Source organism: Pararge aegeria, chromosome 4 (assembly GCF_905163445.1).
Source record: "Pararge aegeria chromosome 4, ilParAegt1.1, whole genome shotgun sequence".
NCBI lineage: Eukaryota > Metazoa > Arthropoda > Insecta > Lepidoptera > Nymphalidae > Pararge > Pararge aegeria.
Window position 1 is genome coordinate 8,555,467 of NC_053183.1, and position 21,085 is coordinate 8,576,551.

A 21,085-nucleotide genomic window follows, 5' to 3' on the forward strand; every position below is an offset into this window, starting at 1 on the left:
GATAATTAAATTGAAGGTAGGTACTCCAAAACCAAATAAGTGCACGCTGCCGGTAATTTTTAATGATTAAAAGGGTACCTAGTATTTATGGTGAATATGAATGCTAAGTAATGGCATCGGAATAATTGAATATGGTTTACTGAAATGCTAAGTGAGCGAATGTATTGCGGCAACTACAATTAATAATCTTGAAAAGGAACTATGAAATGTAACCTATAAAACCTAGGTGAAGATTTATATTCTTAGCCATCCTAACTTTAGGTACCTATTAGAAGCAGGCCGGGAAAAACGGGAATATACCATTTTGGAGAACTCTATTTATCGCTTCGAATTTTATAGTCGCTCACTTGGGATAAAAAATTTCCATTCAGTATTTCCAGTATTCGCCCGTTTTGTTATTTTTTAACATACATAATTAAATGCTTAAGTACTAATTTCTGCATCATTTTCAGCATCTGATTAGCGGTTGCCATCTCTAATTAAACATGGTGGTAAATGCATTTACATAACCACAAGTGCCGCAAAGGGACGTCAAAAGACGTCAAAATGCAAAAAGTCTTATAGTATTTTTTCATCACGCTATGACAGAAGCCACGAGGTACAGGCACAGTATAAGCACGTCACGAAAAAAGACCACTGACGATCGTCCTGCGCAACAGACTAAAAACAATCGATTGCATGTGAATGAGTGTATTTATACTTATATTAGCAACTAGAATATCAGATATTCTACCGCCTGAGATGAAGAATTTTTCCACAGTCAATATTTAGGAAAAGTTAAAATTAACGGTCATAATACCTCCTAAAATGTTCGTGGATTGACAAATGACGGAGTATCATACACAATTTCCCTCTTTGTGGTTGGAATTAAAAAATTCTTAGTAGGTGCTAAAATAATGTTCTCTTCATATTTATAATTTCTATGTTTAGAATTCTGGGCTTTTAGTGATAAGTAGATTTAATTGTATAGAAGCAGGCGTTTATTTGCTATAGTCTTATTATATGACAAGTCCATATAATATAAAAAAAATCTTAGAAACTGTGACTTTCGAAGGCAAAATCATCTTAGGACGCTCCGCTGTAGAAGCGATACGTTAATAGAGAGCGTATTTTGGAAAACGTCATTTTGTATATTTAAAATACAAATACAAAAGTGACATTCAAGAGCAAAGACGCGAGATTTACGCCTGTCGAAGCCCGTCATAGGTACGTAACGCTGTGTGTCGCTATAATAAATTTCACCGTACATAACATATTATGCTTAATGTCTATAATTGTATAAGTCAATTCATTTTCATTAAGTGTACCACGATAAAACAAGAACCTAAACCTGTCATTATTCTCATCATCCAATCATTGATCGATACTAACCACGAGCGTGCCATCATGATGCTCAGTTTCCATAACAACATTGTCGTTCTACCAAACTATGCTATTTTACGTGACACGCTGTATACGAAGCACTCACTGTGAAAGTGCGCAACATTTTTGTAATTCAATCTACCTGCGGTAAGAGGGCACGCACAATGCAACCACATCCGCAAAGGACGAGGACCCTTGGTACATTTGAATGGTTTTACAAAAGAGCGCTGTGAACTGTGTGAGCGATGAACGTTTTTCCGTGCTATGTCAAAGACAGGTTGAAGTTCAAAGATATTTGAACTTACCGCCATTGCAAACTTTCTTCTAAACGTTCAAAGTTCTTCAGGGCTAAGATTTTTTTTTGTAAAGCCCAGTACTAGTACTTTACGATTTAACGTAATCCACTCATAATCATTATATTAGAAATGACTCAATGAGTAACAAGTTTATTACTTACTTGCAGTTCCCCGCGGTTTCACTAGCTTGAATTTAAGGTAGTAAAATAATAATAAATGACGTGGTTCGTTTAATAAAAGATAATCTATACTTATAATAAAACTGTAACTGGAAGATTTCTGTACATTTAATATATTTTTAAAATTTTGATCGGCGGATGCTTTATAATCGACACTGAGTCCAAAACAGATTTTTATTTAATTTTTGTCCGTCTGTCTGTCTGTATGTCTGTCTGTCTGTCTGTCTGTCGGGGCATCACGTGAAAAATACTGAACGGATTTAAATACAATTTGGATAATGGTAGCTGATATTCTGGGTCAACATACGAGGATAGGCTACTTTTTATCCCAATAAACAAAAAGTTTCCTCCGGGAAATAGGATTAAAGTTTTTATCTATTTTACTTCATAGCTCCGTTAAATCTGAACCGATTTTAATAATTCTTTTTTTATTTGAAAGTGTATACTATCAAGCATGTATTGTTTAATTTTAATGAAGATCTGATAAATATTGTCGTGAATAAAGGACATAACTCTTCGCAGATACCAGCAAGTCGCAAGGCATATGGTACAACTATCGAATGCATGTGTGTCATCCCACTGATATTATAAATTCGAAAGTTTGTGAGAATGAATGTATGGACGAATGGATCTAAGTATGGATGGATGGTTTTAGTGTATATTTTACTATAGTTTTCTGCAAATTGGCTGAAATATTACGATGTTTTCTAAAGATGTCATACCGATTAAGTGTTTTACTGGCGTACGCCGCGAAAATGTATGTTTAAAGTAATCGTGATTATCTACAAAAGAATCTGCGGGGCTAAATATGTGTAAATCTTATGGTTAAGTCACAATAACTACTTTTTTTATAATTTTTGGTTCAAAAAACTGGTATAATTGTAAGATGTTGACATTCCTATCATGATATTAATACTTACCCAAATAAATAGTTTTATAAATATGAATTTTGAATATATACCTGCAAATTACCTTTTAAATTGTTCAAATTGAACCTATCGCTTAGAAGTTATGACGGGCATAGAAACGCAAAAAATAAGAAAAATGCAGCGGGCCGCCCGGCCGCGAGTAATATACTTTGGAAGTAAAACTGGCCCTGGTAGGTAGCGCTGCAATTCGTTTCTATTTTTTTTTAAGATATTAAAACCCCGGATAACCGCTTCGGTGCAGACGAAATTGCGCGGGTCAGCTAGTCTAGATAATAATAGTGTAATAAGTAATCCTAGCTGCATTATTCTACTCATTAAGATATTCAAATAGTTATAGAACAATTGCTTTCGCCCGCAAATTTTTTGGATTGGATTTGTTTACCCTAAATTAGGAGTACCTAGCCTTGATATCACTTATCGGATCTAAATGATAAATATTGGAATACAATTGCATAAATAAATTCTATATCTATATTTCTATACTTCTATAGATACATTATACTAATATTATAAAGAGGAAAGATTTTTATTTTTTTTGTTTATTTGTACCGAATAGGCTCTGAAACTACTGGACCGATTTTAACTATTTCTTTACGAATATATAATTTAATTATCAGAAAGTAACATAAATAAGCTATAATGTATTTAAATAAACATTGAGATCCTTATGTTAATTGCAATAAATAACCCAAAATGGCAAAATTATGCCTATTCAAATCATTATTTGGCCTGCAGTGAGAAAACTTTAGATGAATAAAGTACCTACTCATTATTACCGAAAAAAAATCCGAGAGGAAATGTATCTAACTAACATAGCTCAGACGCAATTGCACCTTGTATGAGAAGTGTTCGAATCAAAAGCACGACATCGGCAGCCTTCTATAAATCTATTTTTATAATGGCTCGGATTATACCCTCCTAAAATATAGATGCAAACGTAATTATAGTTTCAGCATGAATGAAAAACGCTAAATCTCAAGACACAGTAGCTATAATTGGTATCTTCCCTATAAATATAGCTCGACTGAAATAACAGGAATCTCCTACCACAGTGAAGCTTAAGCCCCACAACCCTATTTGCTATGAAAAGGCTTCACCACTCAATCGGAAAAAAGGAGCTACATTATAATAGAATAGGCCTTATTTAGGTAAAACGGTTTACCTGACGTTTTATTTGGTAAAATGTATCATATAAGTGTAATTATTCTAATACAGCCTTGCCCTTGACGGCAATCTCACCTTCTCAGTGATAATGCAGTCTAAAATTGAAGCGGGCTAACTTGTCGGAGGGATAGCAGTTATATAAAATCCGTATTTCTTAACGGTTTCTATGCCACAATAATGGAAAGCTGAATTGCTTGAGGCACATCTATAAATAAATAAATAAATACACTACGACCGGTGACTACGACCATACACACATCGACATCTAGCCCCAAAGTGAGCATAGCTTGTATATGTCTGACGAATATTTTTATGAATAATATATATAAATACTAATAAATAATATGCATATAAAAACTCAGACACTGAAAAACAATCACGGAATCGAACCCACAGCCTTAGACTCAGAAAGCAGGGTCACTGCCCACTGCGCCAAAGGCCAATCGAATCAGTCAAAGTCTATGTTGGGAAGGTTGTAACTAAGCGGTAACCGGAGCCATCAATCAGACTAGACCACAGAATCCAACGCTGGATCTGCAACTAAATATTACATCAAAGCGTCAGGGAGATAGATAAAAACGTCACACAAATAATAACACATTAGTTCCTTTAAAATGTCGTGACTACGGTAAGTCCATTATCCCGCATAATACGTTTTACGTAGCAATAAATCTTATCAGCACTTTCTCAAATAAAGAAGCATGCCGGAAGCGCCTTAGTACACTACATGATTTGGGTTTGTGGGCTACCTATCCCATAAACGTATCCACACTGACACAGATATCGGAAACACGTGTCATTAGATCAAACGATTGTAACCCTTATACTGAAATGCTATAAAACTGTAAATGGTGACCGAAGTTACGCTAGAAATAAAAATCTCAGTTGCCATATGTGCACCCATATAGGGCCCAGATATGTACCTGCCCAAATGATTTGTGAGTCGATAGCTATTCCGAGCTAACCAAATATTCCCGCGCCGCTTTCATTTTTGTCTGAATTCAATAATAAACAAAACCGGATATTCGGGAGTGTGGTGTTTTGACGTCAAAGTGATTGATATTATTGCCTTCTTGAAATAATTCTAAATCGGTAAAAAATAATGTTGATGCTGGTCACAATAACTTTTATCTCACATCTCTGTCTGTGTTAGAGGTCATCATACTAAACCAATTTACTCTCCCCTGCAAAATTTTAAAAGGATTAAAAGACCATGCTAGATCGCGGGCTTAGTTAATTATTATGAGGTATTAGTAATAACAACTGCATAGAAGATGCAAAACGTGCTCACCGAAGCACGATAAAGAACAAAATCCAACGTATGAAGGCCTATATTTCTCAGATCTAGAATAACTTTACCTAGCTCAATAAATTCACGTCACACATCGTTCTTTTTTGTGTTAATTTGTTAAATCCCGAAGCAAAAGCAGGAGTGAGGTGAGGAATATTATGTTGTGTAAGTGCGTATATGTGTCTCTCCCAAACGATTTAAGGCAGTTCAGTTTTATAAGCTTCTATTTATTTATATTTATTGACAAGGGCGATTATTATTATTGGTTGGAAGAAAAATATTATAATTTTGACGCGTAACGGCGAGTATAAAATATGATTGTTTCGGATCTTGTGATCAGACTATTGTGATACGTAGTCACGTTCACATATCTCAAGTGCTGTTGTTCGCAATAAATAAGTGTGAAGCATATTTAATAAATAGATACTTTGTTGAAGTGGAGTTTTCATACAATCAAATAGGGACAACCTGAGCTTTCATTTGTTACTTTTAGTATTTTCGAAAAGCACTCTGCTAAAAATCAAGTTGATTGGTTACTTAGTTAGGGCATAAAGGAAGGACAAACAAATATTTTTCGGTTTCGTATTAAGAATATTAGTAAGGTAAGTATATCCTAGTGGATATTAGATAGCTGATGATCGGGCCCCATGGTGGACATATTATTTACTTTAAAGTCTAGTCTTGATCGTAAACTTTTACGTGATCTATGTGAAAGAGTTTTGGTTAATTCGCCATAAGGCCCTTCGCTTTAGTCTGTAGAGATTATTGATGACGATTCCATGACGATTCCATGAGTTTCCCCACAAGGCCTAATTTTTGTCAGCAGGCTGCGACCGTGACTTTTTGGCTTGAAAGACGCGCCGCAAAGCGATTTAGCGTATATGTGTTATATTATTGAACTGCATTACCCTTGTACCACTTATAAAGATAAATATAACATAAAGATTCATTCAAAACAAAGTAATAAAGATCATCATTTAAAATTCACATAAGTTGTTTGAAACCCCACAGTTTCTCTGTTTAGCAATTGCAAGTCGTTTAGATTGAAATTCAAACTTATCGCTGAATATACAAGTAAAATGGGAAATGCGTTAAGAAAGAGTTCTTAGGTATGGACAATTTTGAGCTTACATAGAGCCTTATTATATATGTACTTCGTCGATCCAGTGGTTAACATGTTCAACTATGGGTCATTAGGTTCGAAACCGGGCGGATCAAAAATTGATACACCAATAAATCATCGAAATAATAATAGTTTCAAATTAAATTTTCTCAATGTTCAATTATATGGTAGTGATAATCTTACAATTTATTGGAAAACCGCTCGAGAAAATGGCGTCTAAGTCACGTTTTGTATTTGAAATGAGAAGGATGGATTCCTACACAATAATTTTATTCATACTGTAACCGATTTCTTATTGCTACGTACATTTATATAATTTTTTTATCGCATTAACACTAATGACTTAGAAAGTTAATACTGCGTTGACCTTTTATAAAAATACCACTCTGATACACAGTTAGATAGTTACTTTATTTAAATTCGTTTTAAAACATTGCAATTACATATTTTCACGGGGGCGGTGGTAAGCTGTGATCTTATTAGTCGAGATCCCGGGATCGATCCCCGGCAATTTTCCCAATTTAATTTTTTCTGGGCAATTTTCGCAAATTACCCCAATTTGGGAAACTTTAATATTATTTCTCTTTTCTGGTCTGTTGGGAGGCTTCGGCCGTGGCTAGTTACCCTACCGACAAAAACTGGCCGCGATTTAGCGTTCCGGTAAAATGTCGCATGGAAACCGATTAATCAGTTAGCAACTAATAAAATTCTTATTCTCTCCTAGTAGCAATTTTTTAAAGCTGTATTCAATTGAAGCAGTGAAAGCGCATTGGGTAGGAGCTCGACTTCACTTTCGGGGGCCGAGTTTGAATCCCAGGAGGCACCTCTAATTTTTCTGAGTGTCTGTGTTTCTGAGTGAACACACATAGTGTTTAAAGTAATTAAAATATCACGTGAGGAAACCTGCATGCCTGAGAATCCTATAGAATGTTCTCAAAAGTGTGTGGAGTCCATCAATCCGCACTGGGCCAGCAAGGTGGACTACGGCTTTAAACTGTGGTCTGTAGTGGGCTGGTAATGGGTGGAAATTTTACTTACCATTTGTTGAGGGTTTCGCGGTTTTCGATGTGCTCTCGGAACCTTCTGCCCTGTGACACCTTCCAGCACATCCGCCAGAAGCAGTCCATCAGCACAATCCCTGGCTAGGCCTCCACCAGACGTGCCCGCCCGACGACGCGAGCGCGCCCGCTCCAAGTAGTGGTTCGCCCAGTCTGTGTAGATCTGCAATAGAGGAAGTAAAATTGATCATCATCGTCACAACCATATTCGGCCACAGCGACTTTTAAGGTTCCGTACCCTAGAAGACTCCGCTGACAGTCCGTCTGTTTTTCACAGATGATGTATTTCTGTTGCCGTAACAACAACCAATGCCTACTAAAAAAAACGGAATCAAATAAATATTGTGGGGTAAAATGTTTAATTTTATATTTATTTATTATTTTTATTCTTATTTGTGCAAGTTTGTTTATGTATTTGTATTTAGCTATTAAAATGTCGGTTTTTAATAGTTTTACACCACCTGTCCGTTCTCGCTGATGTGGTCCTAATACTAAAGTTGCTTGGCAGAGATCGCTTATAAGCGATAAGGCCGCCTTTTACCTACCGCCTTACTTCCGTCTTTGTATATCAATTGTTCTTTTAATTGCGACACTCGTAACACAAGTTACCTTAGTGCGAGTGTTTAAGCACTCCTTTGTGCACCAATCGATACAATCACTGTGTCGAGTCCATAAGGAGTTTCCTGCTGTACACATTTTTTCTATATGAAATAAAAATTATTATTATTATTATTATTTCCCTAACTTCATAGTGGTTTCCAAATACGTCTGCCCAGCTTAGTTAAAACGTAACGTTCAAACTCTACCGTCTGTTCAGTCTAGTAGTGTACTTTTATTTGATGATATTTTGCTGACAATAGCTTATTGATATAACAGACCCCAGATTAAAACTGACGTGCATATCTTTCAATAAATTTTAGCGTTAATACAATGTTAATGTATGTTGAAGGAGTGTTTCGAAAATCGTAATCTAATTATTTATTGGGGTTAATTAAATCATATAAAAGTAGTTCACTATTTAAGTAAATTATTGTATGAATAAAATGCAGTTATTTTATCTTGATAAAATAAACGGAACGCAGAAATAATAATTGATAGCAAGTGCAGTACCTTTATAAGGAATTCAGCTTGAATCGATACAGATGGAACGGGTTTTACACGGAAAGCATTATCATTCTGATCCAGACAACAATCTGACTAAGCTCGGGAAGTAGGTACTGAAAGTACTTCGCAAGATAAGTTGACGCACAAAGAGCGGTAGATAAGAGAATCATCGTAAGATGCGAAATTGCTACTTAAAGTTTAACGACAGGATTTATGTAAATATCTGCACGAAATTTTATAGAAAGTGTATAAATTCAAGGTTATCTTGATCGCTATACTCTTATATTCTATTGTCTGGGAAGTCTGAATCATGGAAGAAAAATGAACTTTATTTTATGGTGCACTTAGGGGGTTATTCATGGCACATTGTGTATCGATGGCGTTAAAGATTTAAGTACTCGTGAGGTCATCCGTAATGCAGTTTAATGTGGTGAAGTCAATTCTTATAAGGATCAAGTCAAATACTCGATAATGTGATGAAGATTCATGTAATGATCCATAGTTCCGTTTAGTGACAGCAGTTAGTCTTTCTTCGGGTTTTGTACGAGGTGACTAAGGGAATAGAATGCAGAATAGGTAGCAGCGTCATCTGTTCTACTAGGTACTACCATCTGCTGCTATCACAAAGCCGACTTCTGTGTGTTGATTACCGGTAAACCCTGCCGTTGGGATTGGTCTCTAGTCCAGCGGTGGACTGTTATAGGCTATTAATTATAGTATAAATCCAATGCCAACGTGACTGCTTTACTCTCCATTGAAAAATAATTTTATAATTTTTTTTTGTGTTTTAAATTTATAAAATTGATAATTCGTCCAAGTGTTACCTACACCATTCAATTTCATAAATCGAATCGATCAATTTTATAAATTTAAAACACTAAAAAAAATTATATTCCGAAAATAAAATTTTCGGAATCGACAAGTTTTCAACCTGTGAGTCTGGCAATTGCACTCACCATTGGCGGGCTTTATCTCTTGTTTCAGACACGTTTGAAACAAGAGATAAAACCCCAATCAAGATGATAAAGTAGATGGAAGCTCCAATGTTTCTTACTAGATGGTGCTACAGTCGCTATAAGACTGATGTAAAAGGCATATACTAATTTCGGCATCGACGGTAGAAGAGCTGTAGCTTCATTGGTTAAAGCGCTTAGTCCTCAATTTAATTTAAGGCTTAAATTTATAAAAATGAGTTTTATTTTATGGTGTCGTTATTGGCACATTGTGTATTGAATGTGTGGAAGATTTAATACGTGTGTGTTCATCCTTAAATGAGTGTAATGTGGTAATGGGGTGGAGTTAATTCTTAAAAGGATTAAGTCATATTTGCGTCAATTTGAAGTAGAATGAGGGCAAGTGTCGGAGACGCGCCATTGCGTCGCCGCCTCAGGAGCCACTCAGACCTTCTGTGAAGCTATTCGCTCACTCATCCCACTCGTTAATTGACTTCAAAGTCTTGATGGCGGCTAATTCGAATTGATATTGGTATAAAGATTGCATCAAATCCATTAGTATTTGCTTTATGATTGCTTTTATGTTGAAATCTTTGCTGGTAATAAACGGGCTGCCATATTTTATTTTACCGTGGGATTTATAATAGGGATGATGCCCGTATTCACTAACAATGGATAAGGCAATGCTTACATAAGTTATGGCTTATCAAAGAAGATTCCTAGGCATACAATACCTTTCACTAATCGATTTCCACTCGGCAACTCGTATAATCTAATTTGTCAATGGTTCTTGCAACAAGGTGTGATATTTTTTGTTTGGATTATCATATTCGTTATTCTGGTATGGATGGTTATTAAAAAAAAACGAACTAATATTTTTTTCATCTCTCAAGAGTCAGTTTACAATCCACCGAATCGTTGTCGTAACTTTACATGGTACTTAAAGTCACATACTCGTAAGTGTTCGTGAAACGTTTTATTTCAATAGGAATCACCGAATTCAAGAAACATCCGATTAGGGCTATTCCTGGGTTAAGCGAAAACGGTCATGATTGTTATCAAAAATTGTATTTAGTGTGATACTTAGTCCTAGTCAAATCTATTGTTTCCTTATGCATTTCACTTGGCAAATGGTTACGATATTTTCGAAGAAACCGCATGAATTCCATGTGGTAGTAATAACAGAACAGTAGCATTGCGGTAACTTACCGCAAATCAAATGCTCGAAGAAATGCTTTCACCTAGAAAGTAACAACCTTTGTGTTAACATTTTTGCAGCAGAACAGAACTAAATTATACTACAAAAATGCATACAAAACAACTTTTTTTAAAGTCTATTTTTAATCGTTACTTTCATCTTGTTATTATACTCTTCGAGTCTTCCTTTATATTTCTTTCATCTTTCGTATTCGTATTCTTTTCGTTCTTTATATTTCTAACTGTGTAGTGTTTGAAAACTATATAATATTGTAAGTATTTATATGTATTATTCATAAAAATATTCATCAGTCATCTTAGTACCCATAACACAACATACGCTGGCGATGTGTACAAATAAAGACTTTTAATAAATAAATACTCTTGCACTTAAGAAGGAATTAGTGCTAAAACACAGGATGCTGGTCTAATACATGTTACAAGTAAGCACGCGGTATTAAGAATTATTGATGAACAGTTATAATGACCGGTAGCAAAAGTTTAATGTGCTAAACGATACAAAGAAGTAGAACGACTAAGCAGTCATATCATATACATATATTCCTTGTCAAAAACCCAATTACGAGCCGAGTTATTATTTCATAACTAGCGTAATACTTTCCACTGTAGCAACTAAGAAAAACTAGCCTCTCACGTCTACCAGATTTTAAAAGGAGTAATTGAAGCGGTCATAATTTCGTTGTTAGTCCCTATCGTGGGAACCGAGTTCGATCCCCGATGTGCGTTTTTAATTCAAGCAATTAAAATAACGCTTTCTTTAACGGCGAAAGAAAACATCGTAAGCATGCATGCCTCATGTTCTCAAAAGCATGTGCCGATAGGCAACCCTGCTTTCTGAGCCAAAGGCGGTGGGTTTGATTCACACAGCTAGGAAATGTTTGTATGGTGAACATGAATGTTTTTCAGTGCCTGAGTGTTTATCTGTATATTATAAGTATTTGCAAGGATGTTTCTATATATATAAAAGAGAAAGTGTGTGGGTATGTTCCGTATAGGCTCCGAAAATTTCAATGAAACTTTCAGGGAATCAGAGGGATTGACCTGGCGAGTAATTCTGTAAAGTTTAGTGATGATCGGAGCACTCTTATTTTTGAACTGTCAAATACAGCTTTTATTTACTATGATGATATTCTATTGTTGGGTGTACATGGGTGTTGATAATGATCTTCACCCGCTCGAGAAGAGAATAGAAGAGAATTAATACGGAGAGAAATAAACGATTTAATATATTATGAGACTTAAATAAAAAATTTAATGATGTAATTTTATTGTTTAAATAAAATAAAGCAAAATCTAGGCCGGCGAAGCGGGCTGGGTACGCTAGTTATTTATAAAAACATTAACTTAGTACCTACCCATAACACAAGCTACGCTGGCGATGTGTATATCATAGTTATTTATTTGGTTGAACTAAGATTAGTCTACATGTCCATGAATGGAAACAAAATATCAGTGACGGACGCAATCGGGGGACTTGATTTAGACCTTCCTAAAACTCTTATAGATATTACACGTCGCTCCGGAACGTATTACCATAACGACCGACATTTTATCGCTTAATCGAACATTTTAATAGAACGATCATAATACTGATACTCCGAAGGTATTACAGATAAGATACGTTTCAATGCATTTCTTTTATCTCCCGATTATCTCACACGGCTGTTTATTCAATGCGGTTCGGGATATTTCGTGCGTAATAAATCTAGTGAGATGTACATTTTTATCGGATCTTGATGCATCAATATATCCGTTCGTTTGAAAAATTGATTATAATAAAGATAACCACGTGCTTACTTGCAATAATTTACAAGGAAACCACTTAAAGGAAAAATTAATTCAAAATATGATGCATTTGGATCTCAATTCACAACAATAAGTTATTGTTTTTTTTTTAATTTCGCACCGTGAAGCGTTCAAAATTGTTTGGTAGGTATCAGTGGCGTGCATAGAGGGTATACGACGAGGGTATAGTACGAGTTATATAAATTTATGTATAGCCTATAGGCATTGTAAGAGTTATAAAAAACCTACCCTTAAGTATTTTTAACACGTTATGGAGAATTTCTTCATTTTATATCAACTGCATACCCTTTGCATACCCTCTATGCACGCCACTGGTAGGTATATACCTATTTCGTTTGTATTATATTTTTAACCAACTTTAAAAAAGATGTCGACCACGCTGGCCCATTTCGGATTGGTGGACTCCACACACTTTAGAGAACAATATGGAGAACTCTCAGGCATGTAGGTTTCCTCACGATGTTTTCCTTCAACGTTGAAGCAAGTGATATTTTAATTGCTTAAAACGTACATAACTTAAAGGGACACAGGACTATAATCGCTTTTTATAAAAATAATACGAGGAGGTTTACATAGTTAACTTAAAATTATGTCAATTGCACTTTAGAGTTAAAAATATGTTAGCAACATATCGTGTGTAAGCTCAGCTGCCTGAAAGCCTTTTGCAATAAAGCGATATGAGGCGATCGACATTACGCTGGCTCTCAGGATACGACGTACGTAATTGCGTAATTGTGTTACAATACTTTGTAACAAGGTATAAAAACAGATATAGCACACTACTAGTGCATTTCTATTGCAGTATATAGTGTTTTAGTTTTCGACAGCCGGTTGGCGCAGTGGACAGCGACCTTTCTGTGTCTAAGGCCGTGGGTTCGATTCCCACGACTGCAAAAATGATTGTGTGATGTACATGGATGTTTTTCAGTGTCTGGTTGTTTATCTGTATATTATAAGTATTTATGTGTATTATATTCATAAATATATTCATCAGCTATCTTAGTTCACATAACACAATCTACGCTTATTTTGAGGCTTGATGGCTATGTGTTTTCGTAGTGTATTTTTTTTAATTATTTCTTACCAAATTATTAAAAGGAGGAAGTTTTTTAATCCACGCGCGACGTTACCGTTAAACGTTTTTACCTACTATGGGAAACAAAACTTTATTGACGCTTCAGTTCTAAATTGGTGCAGTCTTTTTCTTAATAGAAAGATTCAAGATTTATATTTATACCTATACTATAAAAACACTGATAATTTTAGAGGTTTCTAACCTCTAAAATTAACTAACGTCTAACGTCTTAAATAAACTTCTTCCAGATCTACTGAAAAAATCTTTACGTTTGGGATCCGCAGGGCACATCTAGTACTAAATATTAATATAAGTCAAAGTCCAATATTTCTTTATACAAATAGGCACATAGATGGCACTTTTGATGCGTTATTATATACAAAATGTGTACATAGCAGTGAGTAGTGATGGCGATAACTACAATCGTAAACTTAAAACTAAAGCTACGATGGTTCCGATCGTGCCCTGGTCTAAGAAGTAGCCCACAACAAACTTAGCCGGGTGTTCTTTTTGTTATCACCATCTCACATTGTCATTAGAAAATATTTAAGAAGCAACCTGGTTAGAGCAATTGTTTACACACACGCTTTTTTATCGTTTACGTAATCCTTTATACTATAATATGACTTTTCTATAAGCTTTCGCTTAATACAAACTTTGAACTTCTTTAGTGACATCCCCAAGATATCAACCGGTAATTTATTGTAATATATAATTGTATAATAACATCCATATTATAAAATATGGCAACATGGACGAGATATGGAAACAAAATGTTTATTCAGACAGTCTAACTATGAATATTAAATGTTCAACGCAGATACCACAATAACATGCTCGAATATTAGTAATACGCTCGGGGAATACACGATCCTGTACAATGGTCAATGGGTTCATTTGTTTATTTTTGGCTCCCGTTTCAGGGACGATCGACTTTATACACCGCTACATTGTTACCAAAAATTGTATTAGCTCAATACAAACAAGCATCGCTTGTTAAACACAGCTTTTAAGTTCGATGATACGTATTTAGCATTGCGTATTTATGATAACCTAGTGGTTAGGGCTTCGGTCTCCTTCAGTGAGTGTCATTCTCGGCATTCACCTCTAAGTTTTGAGAGATATATGCGTTATTAAATTTGTGCAATTAAATATCACTTGATTAAACGAATTTGCGCACTGGTCCACCAATCCGCACTGGGCCAGCATGACTACGGCATTAACCCTTTCTCATTGTGGGAGGAGACCCGTGCCCTTTAGTGGGCCGGTAATAGGTTGATATGATGATGATGATGATGATTGAACGACGAAGAAAAACATCGTAAGGAAATCAGCACGAGTGAGAGTTCTCTAATGTTCTCAGAGCCTGTTAAGTCTACCAATCCGCACTTTACCAGAGTGGTGGCACCCAAACCATTCTTATTCTGCGAGGGGATCCGTACGCTGTATTACGCCGATAGTGGGTTTATAAGGATGAAGATGACAGGTTTGGCTGACAATGTACAATGCAGCACGCAACACTGATTTAATTTTATTAGTAAATTGATGACAAAATCATACGCAAACGAGGCACATGCCCAATAGACAAATTTGAACAACCATTTATTATAGAAATTATTCTATCATCAACAATTGGGTCAATCTGAACTAATAGCGATGTCAGCAATAAAACTGTTTGCATTCCTTTGACCCCACTGACGAGATTCACAAAGCCTAGTCACTAAAGTATTTTGCATGATTAAACGGGACTTTCAATAATATTACATGATGCCTGTTTATTTCTAATTAATGATTAACTAGAAATATACAGGCATCACGTATGATTAAAAGGTCATTGACTAGGTCTGCATGTGGTTTTACCAGCGTTTTTCATCGCATGTAATAAATCTATATTCCCCTTTTGATTTTTACACGCGAAAAATGCTGCGTAAATCAAGGACAAAACACCTTAGTCTCATTTATAATATTAAGAGTTTTTTGGAGAATCTCCAAAACCAAAAGAGCTCCAAAAGCTCCAAAACAAGTTAGGTTTATTAATAATACAAGCTTAGCTTAGCCCCCGAATGCAATCTCATCTGGTCGAAAGTGATGATACAGCCTAAGACGGTAGGGGGTATGGCAGTTATTTAGATCTGTACAATAGTAAACTTGATATAGTTAAGTATATGTAAAAAATATGATTGCAATCTTTGCTCACGATACCGCTATTGTATATGTAAACTATGTCAACGAATGAACTGTGAGGTGGAAATTTGAATATTCGCTATTATATCGCTATTTAAATAATGATAGGCCCATGTATAAACCTAAATATAGAAGCCCTGAAACCATTTGTGGAGTTAAGACTTATGTTTCTTGGATCGGTGTATATTTATATAAAAGTAATGATTTCAATTCGTCATCCCTTAGTATCACTATATGAGGCGTAACCGAAAGTTCATTGGGCTTCTTTCTAATAAAAAAAACAGAATGTCTTAAATTTTTTTGCTTAGGCGATGTTGCCCTGTAAAAAAATGCTATCTTTGTAACATTATTTATTATCAGTGCACGAATACCTATCAAACTTTTCGATCAGCATTAAAAAATACTAAAATTCAATAAATAACTTGATCAACGATTGCGGATTGAGAGGATAAAAATGTAATAATATAGCTCCATTTACATCAGTATCATTTATAATTATAATCTTATGTAAAGATTATAATTCAATTAAATCACCAGCTTTATTTTCGCACGTGTACCTTGCTAAGTATTCGTAGTTATGCACTGTCACCATTTCATTATTTTTTATTTCCGTTTACAGACAGCTTTACATTTAAAAAAATCTATTAAAACCAACTTATAAAGTCAATATGTTCAGCTAGTTATAGGTAAACACCGCTTGCAAATAATTAGGGCTTGATTAGTTTGTAAAACTAAAAACCAAACAAGATAAAAGTATATCCGGTGCAGCACTGCATAAAATTTGAATATTCAGGTCATATAAAACAATTCAAAGATAACTGTAATAGCTGAAAAAAACTACCCCTCTCATATATACCTATCACATTCGTAGTATGGCGGAAAGGAAATTACAGAGATCATATTATGGTTATTCAGATTTTATCTAGTTTTGAAGCAATTCAGGAACCGTAGTATCTTTATTGACAGGTTAACCACTTTTGACTTCCTTCCGCCTCGCATCGGTAATGACATCTCTGACATTTTTATTGACCGGCTGCCGCGGTTTATCGTTTTGTGTCATAAGGAAAGCAGATTTAAGTCACCTGAACCGCAAGTGATGTTTGTACGAACGAAACAGCTGTATTCATAAGCCGCGACTTGGTCCTCACAATATATTGGGTATGCTGTTTTCAGCGGTAAACTTTGAGCTAGAATATTCAATCATATTTGTACCTACATAAAAAACTACATCGTTATGGTCTTAGACAGTATTGTTGCAATGCTGTGTGGCGGTCTGAAGGAAGTGGTTGGCGGTGTAATCACAGGAACGAGAGCTTCTGTGACCATCAACCTACCAGGCAGCTGCAGGTTGATTTACACAGGGCGGCACGATGCAGGACGTGTATCTTACATACCCTGCTTAGTGTTGCCCTGTTTACCATGCTTGGTCTGCTAATTATAACTGTGCATAAAAAAAGTCAAACTTGCTGTAAAAACGGTTACTTGCATCTATTTATTACTTCATACAAACTACATTGTATCTGAGACAGAGAGATACATCTTCATTTTGAGAGAGGAGTCTGTGCTCAGTAATGATCACTAGCCCATTGTCCCACTGCTAGGCCAAGTCCTCATAAGAAAAAGGGAATAATAGCATTTACGCACCACCCAAGATCGTTGTTTCAACAGGGTTGGCGGGCTCAGCAGTAAGCTCATAATTGTTAATCGCATGAATCGTTTCAAAGATTTTCCCAGGCAACAGATAAAATAAGTAATCATGTTTGGGTTAATTATTTGTAGGGTTACGTACTCTATGAATTATTATTTGGGTTAATTAATAGCGGTTATCGAAATTTATAGACAAACACTGTAATTTTATTTATTTGTATGCATAAAAACAGAGATCCAAAAGTAAACGTGTTTGAGTTGTACTCTATAAATAATCATTTGGGCTTAATAAGTAGTTATCGGAATTCATAGACAAGCACTGTAATTTTATTTATTTGTATTTATAAAAACAAACACACCTTCCTACGTATATGTATCATGACACTGGAAAACAGTATTGTCACTAGATGTCTCTTTCTCTTCTCTTAAGACTCTTAATTAATCTTTAATCTTTGTTTACTCTCACGCGATCGGATTGGTAGAAAATCTCACAAAAGACACGCAGAATGCTATAGTCATAATCTACGTTTATACAACTTGCTGTGCAACCTACGTTACGAACTACGACGATAAACTTCAAAATACCTTTCTTCTTTTATGAGTAGTTACTTTCAATAAATTTATATGGACGATAAAAGTTACGGAATTAACATCGGTTCCTTTTACTCATGAACACAAGATAAGATCAACCTAGCCTCAATGGTCGTCCTAAAGCAAAGCTAAACGTAAATCCGGAACAGAAACGAGGTCGCAAGCTTTTAATACCCACAGGCGGATGGCTTGCTTACTTTGCACTACTGAAATCACAATATTTGTTTCCAAACTTTACCGATTGACTAGTAAATTGTTACCACATTGTGTGCAAATGTTGATCGATATATATCCTTTGAAAGGGGAACGGAAGGAAGGTTTACGAGTTGTTCTCGGTTTGTTTTAATAATACTGTTGGTTATACAGTGGCCTATGAGTTTATATGAGTCAAGCATTAACTCTAGTTCGATCTAAGTCAGTTTCAGCCAAGAAGTAAGCAAGTACCAACTCTGTGCAACAAATCCGCTAATTTTTTTTATCTATTATAAATACAATTAATATAAAAAAATATATATCGTTCTATTTTGTAATAGCTGTGGGTCATCGGAACGCGGTTAGATAAGCCAGCATACAATTTTGAACAAAAAAGTTATTGTCAAGTGTGAGCGCACTACGAGTTCCCTTACTTATATTAGAATTATAAATTTCCTGCCGTTCCACCATCACCACCATATCAATCCGTTAATGGCCAACTACAGGGCATGGGTTTCCTCCTACATTGAGACGGAGTTAAGGCCGTAGTGGACTACGGCCTTAACTCCGTCCGTCCGGCCACTACGCTGGCCCAGTGCGGATTGATGGACTTCCGTTCCATTCTCTATTATTTATTTGTATTTTATTATTTGTTTTCGTGTCTTTATACTTAATTCATAATATCCCTTAAATAGATAGATTAAATTATAACACAAAGTGCGTCTTTGATGATAGACAAATAGATAAAAAAGTGTCTATAATATTTATAGCAGACTTACAGCAGACTATTTTTAGGTATACACGTACAGGCACTGTACGATAAACTCATAGGTTCATTAATGCTTGGGGACATTGAGATATCTACGGGTATTTTACGAGTAAACTGTTATTTAGGGCCTATAGTACTACGAAACTGTCTTGGAACGTAGCCAATCTGATTAGTAGATTCTATGTGATTCAAAATTCAGTCACTGAAATTCTTCGAAAATTCAATGAATTTTGTAAGAATTTTTTTTTTTAGTTTACCTGTATTGCTGTAGCATCGATGATCGAAGCTCTATATACCGCTGGCCTATGAGGGAAGGAGACCAGGATAAGGACATTAATCGACTTAGGAAGTAAGGATTGATTGGCATAAAAGTAACTTCTTCTTTTATTGTGCCCTGTTACTTTCTATAAATTTAATAGATATATATAAAAGAGAAATTGTGTGGGTATATTCTGTATAGGCTCCGAAACGGCTAGACCGATTTCAATGAAACTTTCAGGGAATCTCATGACCTGGCGAGTAATCCTGTAAAGTTTGGTGACGATCGGAGCACTCCTATTTTTGAACTGTTACACTGTCAAATACAACTTTTATTTACTATGATGATATTCTATTGTTGGGTGTACATGGGTGTAGATAATGATCTTCACCCGCTCGAGAAGAGAATAAAAGAGAATGAAATTAAAAATTTAATGATGTAAGTTTATTGTTTAAATAAAATAAAGCAAAATCTAGCCCGGCGAAGCGGGCTGGGTACACTTGTTTAATATAAATTTGTTTCTACTTGGCTAAGTACAAACAAATTTATTTGGAAATTTTAACGTAAAACTTTTATTTTTGATCACTGGAAATTTCACATAACACTTTTATTTTCGACCAACTCACAAAAAAGAAGGAATGTTCTCAGTTCGGTTGTAATTTTGTTTTCTGGTTGTTAGCAAAAATGCTGTCACTAATAAACAGATTTAAAAAAAAAAATTGTTGGAGACGGTATACCTTTTCCTATTTTCATCAGGTAATAACCTGATGATCTGTTGAAAAGCCCTAGAGAAATTGAGGGAACTCTTCAAGTATTATAGAGTCACTTATAGTGATTTGAGTATGTTATGATATGATAAAATGTTTCTCCTACCGCTTGAGTAGTTTTCGATTTAGTCGGATCACTAGTCACAACCACACTAGTTTGAAAAACTCCCGTGCTACTGGTCATGTGTGATTATAGCTCTAGGAGAATAGCAAACAATGAGTAAATGAGTTTTGCATTATTATAACTAATCTTAAAATTATGACATATATATTGACATAGTATGAACAATGGCAATGTTTCCTAAAACGATGATGTAAATAATTTTTTAGTAATAATAATATTTTGTTATTGGGCATAATTTTGGATGACTTGTTAATTTTTTTTTTTTTAAATATTTTATAGTTGTTATGATATTAATTAAACATGATTTTGTATTTGATATGAGATTGTACGAAATTATCAAGTATACTCTTGGAATGCACTAATCATTTCTATATATTGTTGTACGCCAGAAATGGTTGGAAGCATGTCTAATGTATTCACAACATATAAATAAATAAATAAATGTTTGCTTATTGTAAATAGCTTACATTTCCTTTTGATGATAAAGTATAAAATGTATAAATACATCTGCTTCCAGAACTACAATAGGTTCCATTAAATATATCGTATGCAATTTAACTAACATAACATGTAGTAACTCTTTATTGGTACATAAAGAGTTACTACGTTGCATTAAACTAAATAGATATTTAAAGTAAATTGTATTAGTAAAGTAGTTTCTGGAACATTACCTGAACAATGGAGCGCGTCTGCCGCGTGACGTCATCAGTAGAGCCTTGAATGGATCGGGGTGCACGAATACAAGTGGGTATCATTTTTTCACCGCATTATTCACAATTTATATACAATTTCGTAAACCCACTATTTTTCACAATATCCTAACCGTGGAGCAATATAATAACATTCAGAAACAACAGAATTTTTATATATATTTATAAAATTCATTTTATCTTTTTTAACATAGTTAAAATTGCAAATTTTCCAAAAAATTTGCTTTATGTTGTGTATTGGCAACTTCACCTGATTTTCAGTTTCATAAAGTTATTCAAACGCA

General features: G+C 34.9%; 1 protein-coding gene across 3 annotated transcripts in view; it reads right to left on the reverse strand.

Moving 5' to 3' along the window:
* LOC120623362 (protein sickie) overlaps positions 1-20,861 on the reverse strand; it is a 205,557-nt gene extending 184,696 nt beyond the window's left edge. For all 3 annotated transcript variants that reach the window (XM_039889340.1, XM_039889342.1, XM_039889339.1), the window contains exons 1-2: positions 20,763-20,861; positions 7,383-7,565 (exon numbers count right to left, since the gene is read on the reverse strand). In XM_039889340.1, coding sequence (XP_039745274.1) covers positions 7,383-7,565; positions 20,763-20,846 — 267 coding nt within the window. In that variant the 5' untranslated portion in view covers positions 20,847-20,861. The remainder of the gene's footprint in view (positions 1-7,382; positions 7,566-20,762) is intronic.
* Between the last annotated feature and the right edge of the window lie 224 nt (positions 20,862-21,085).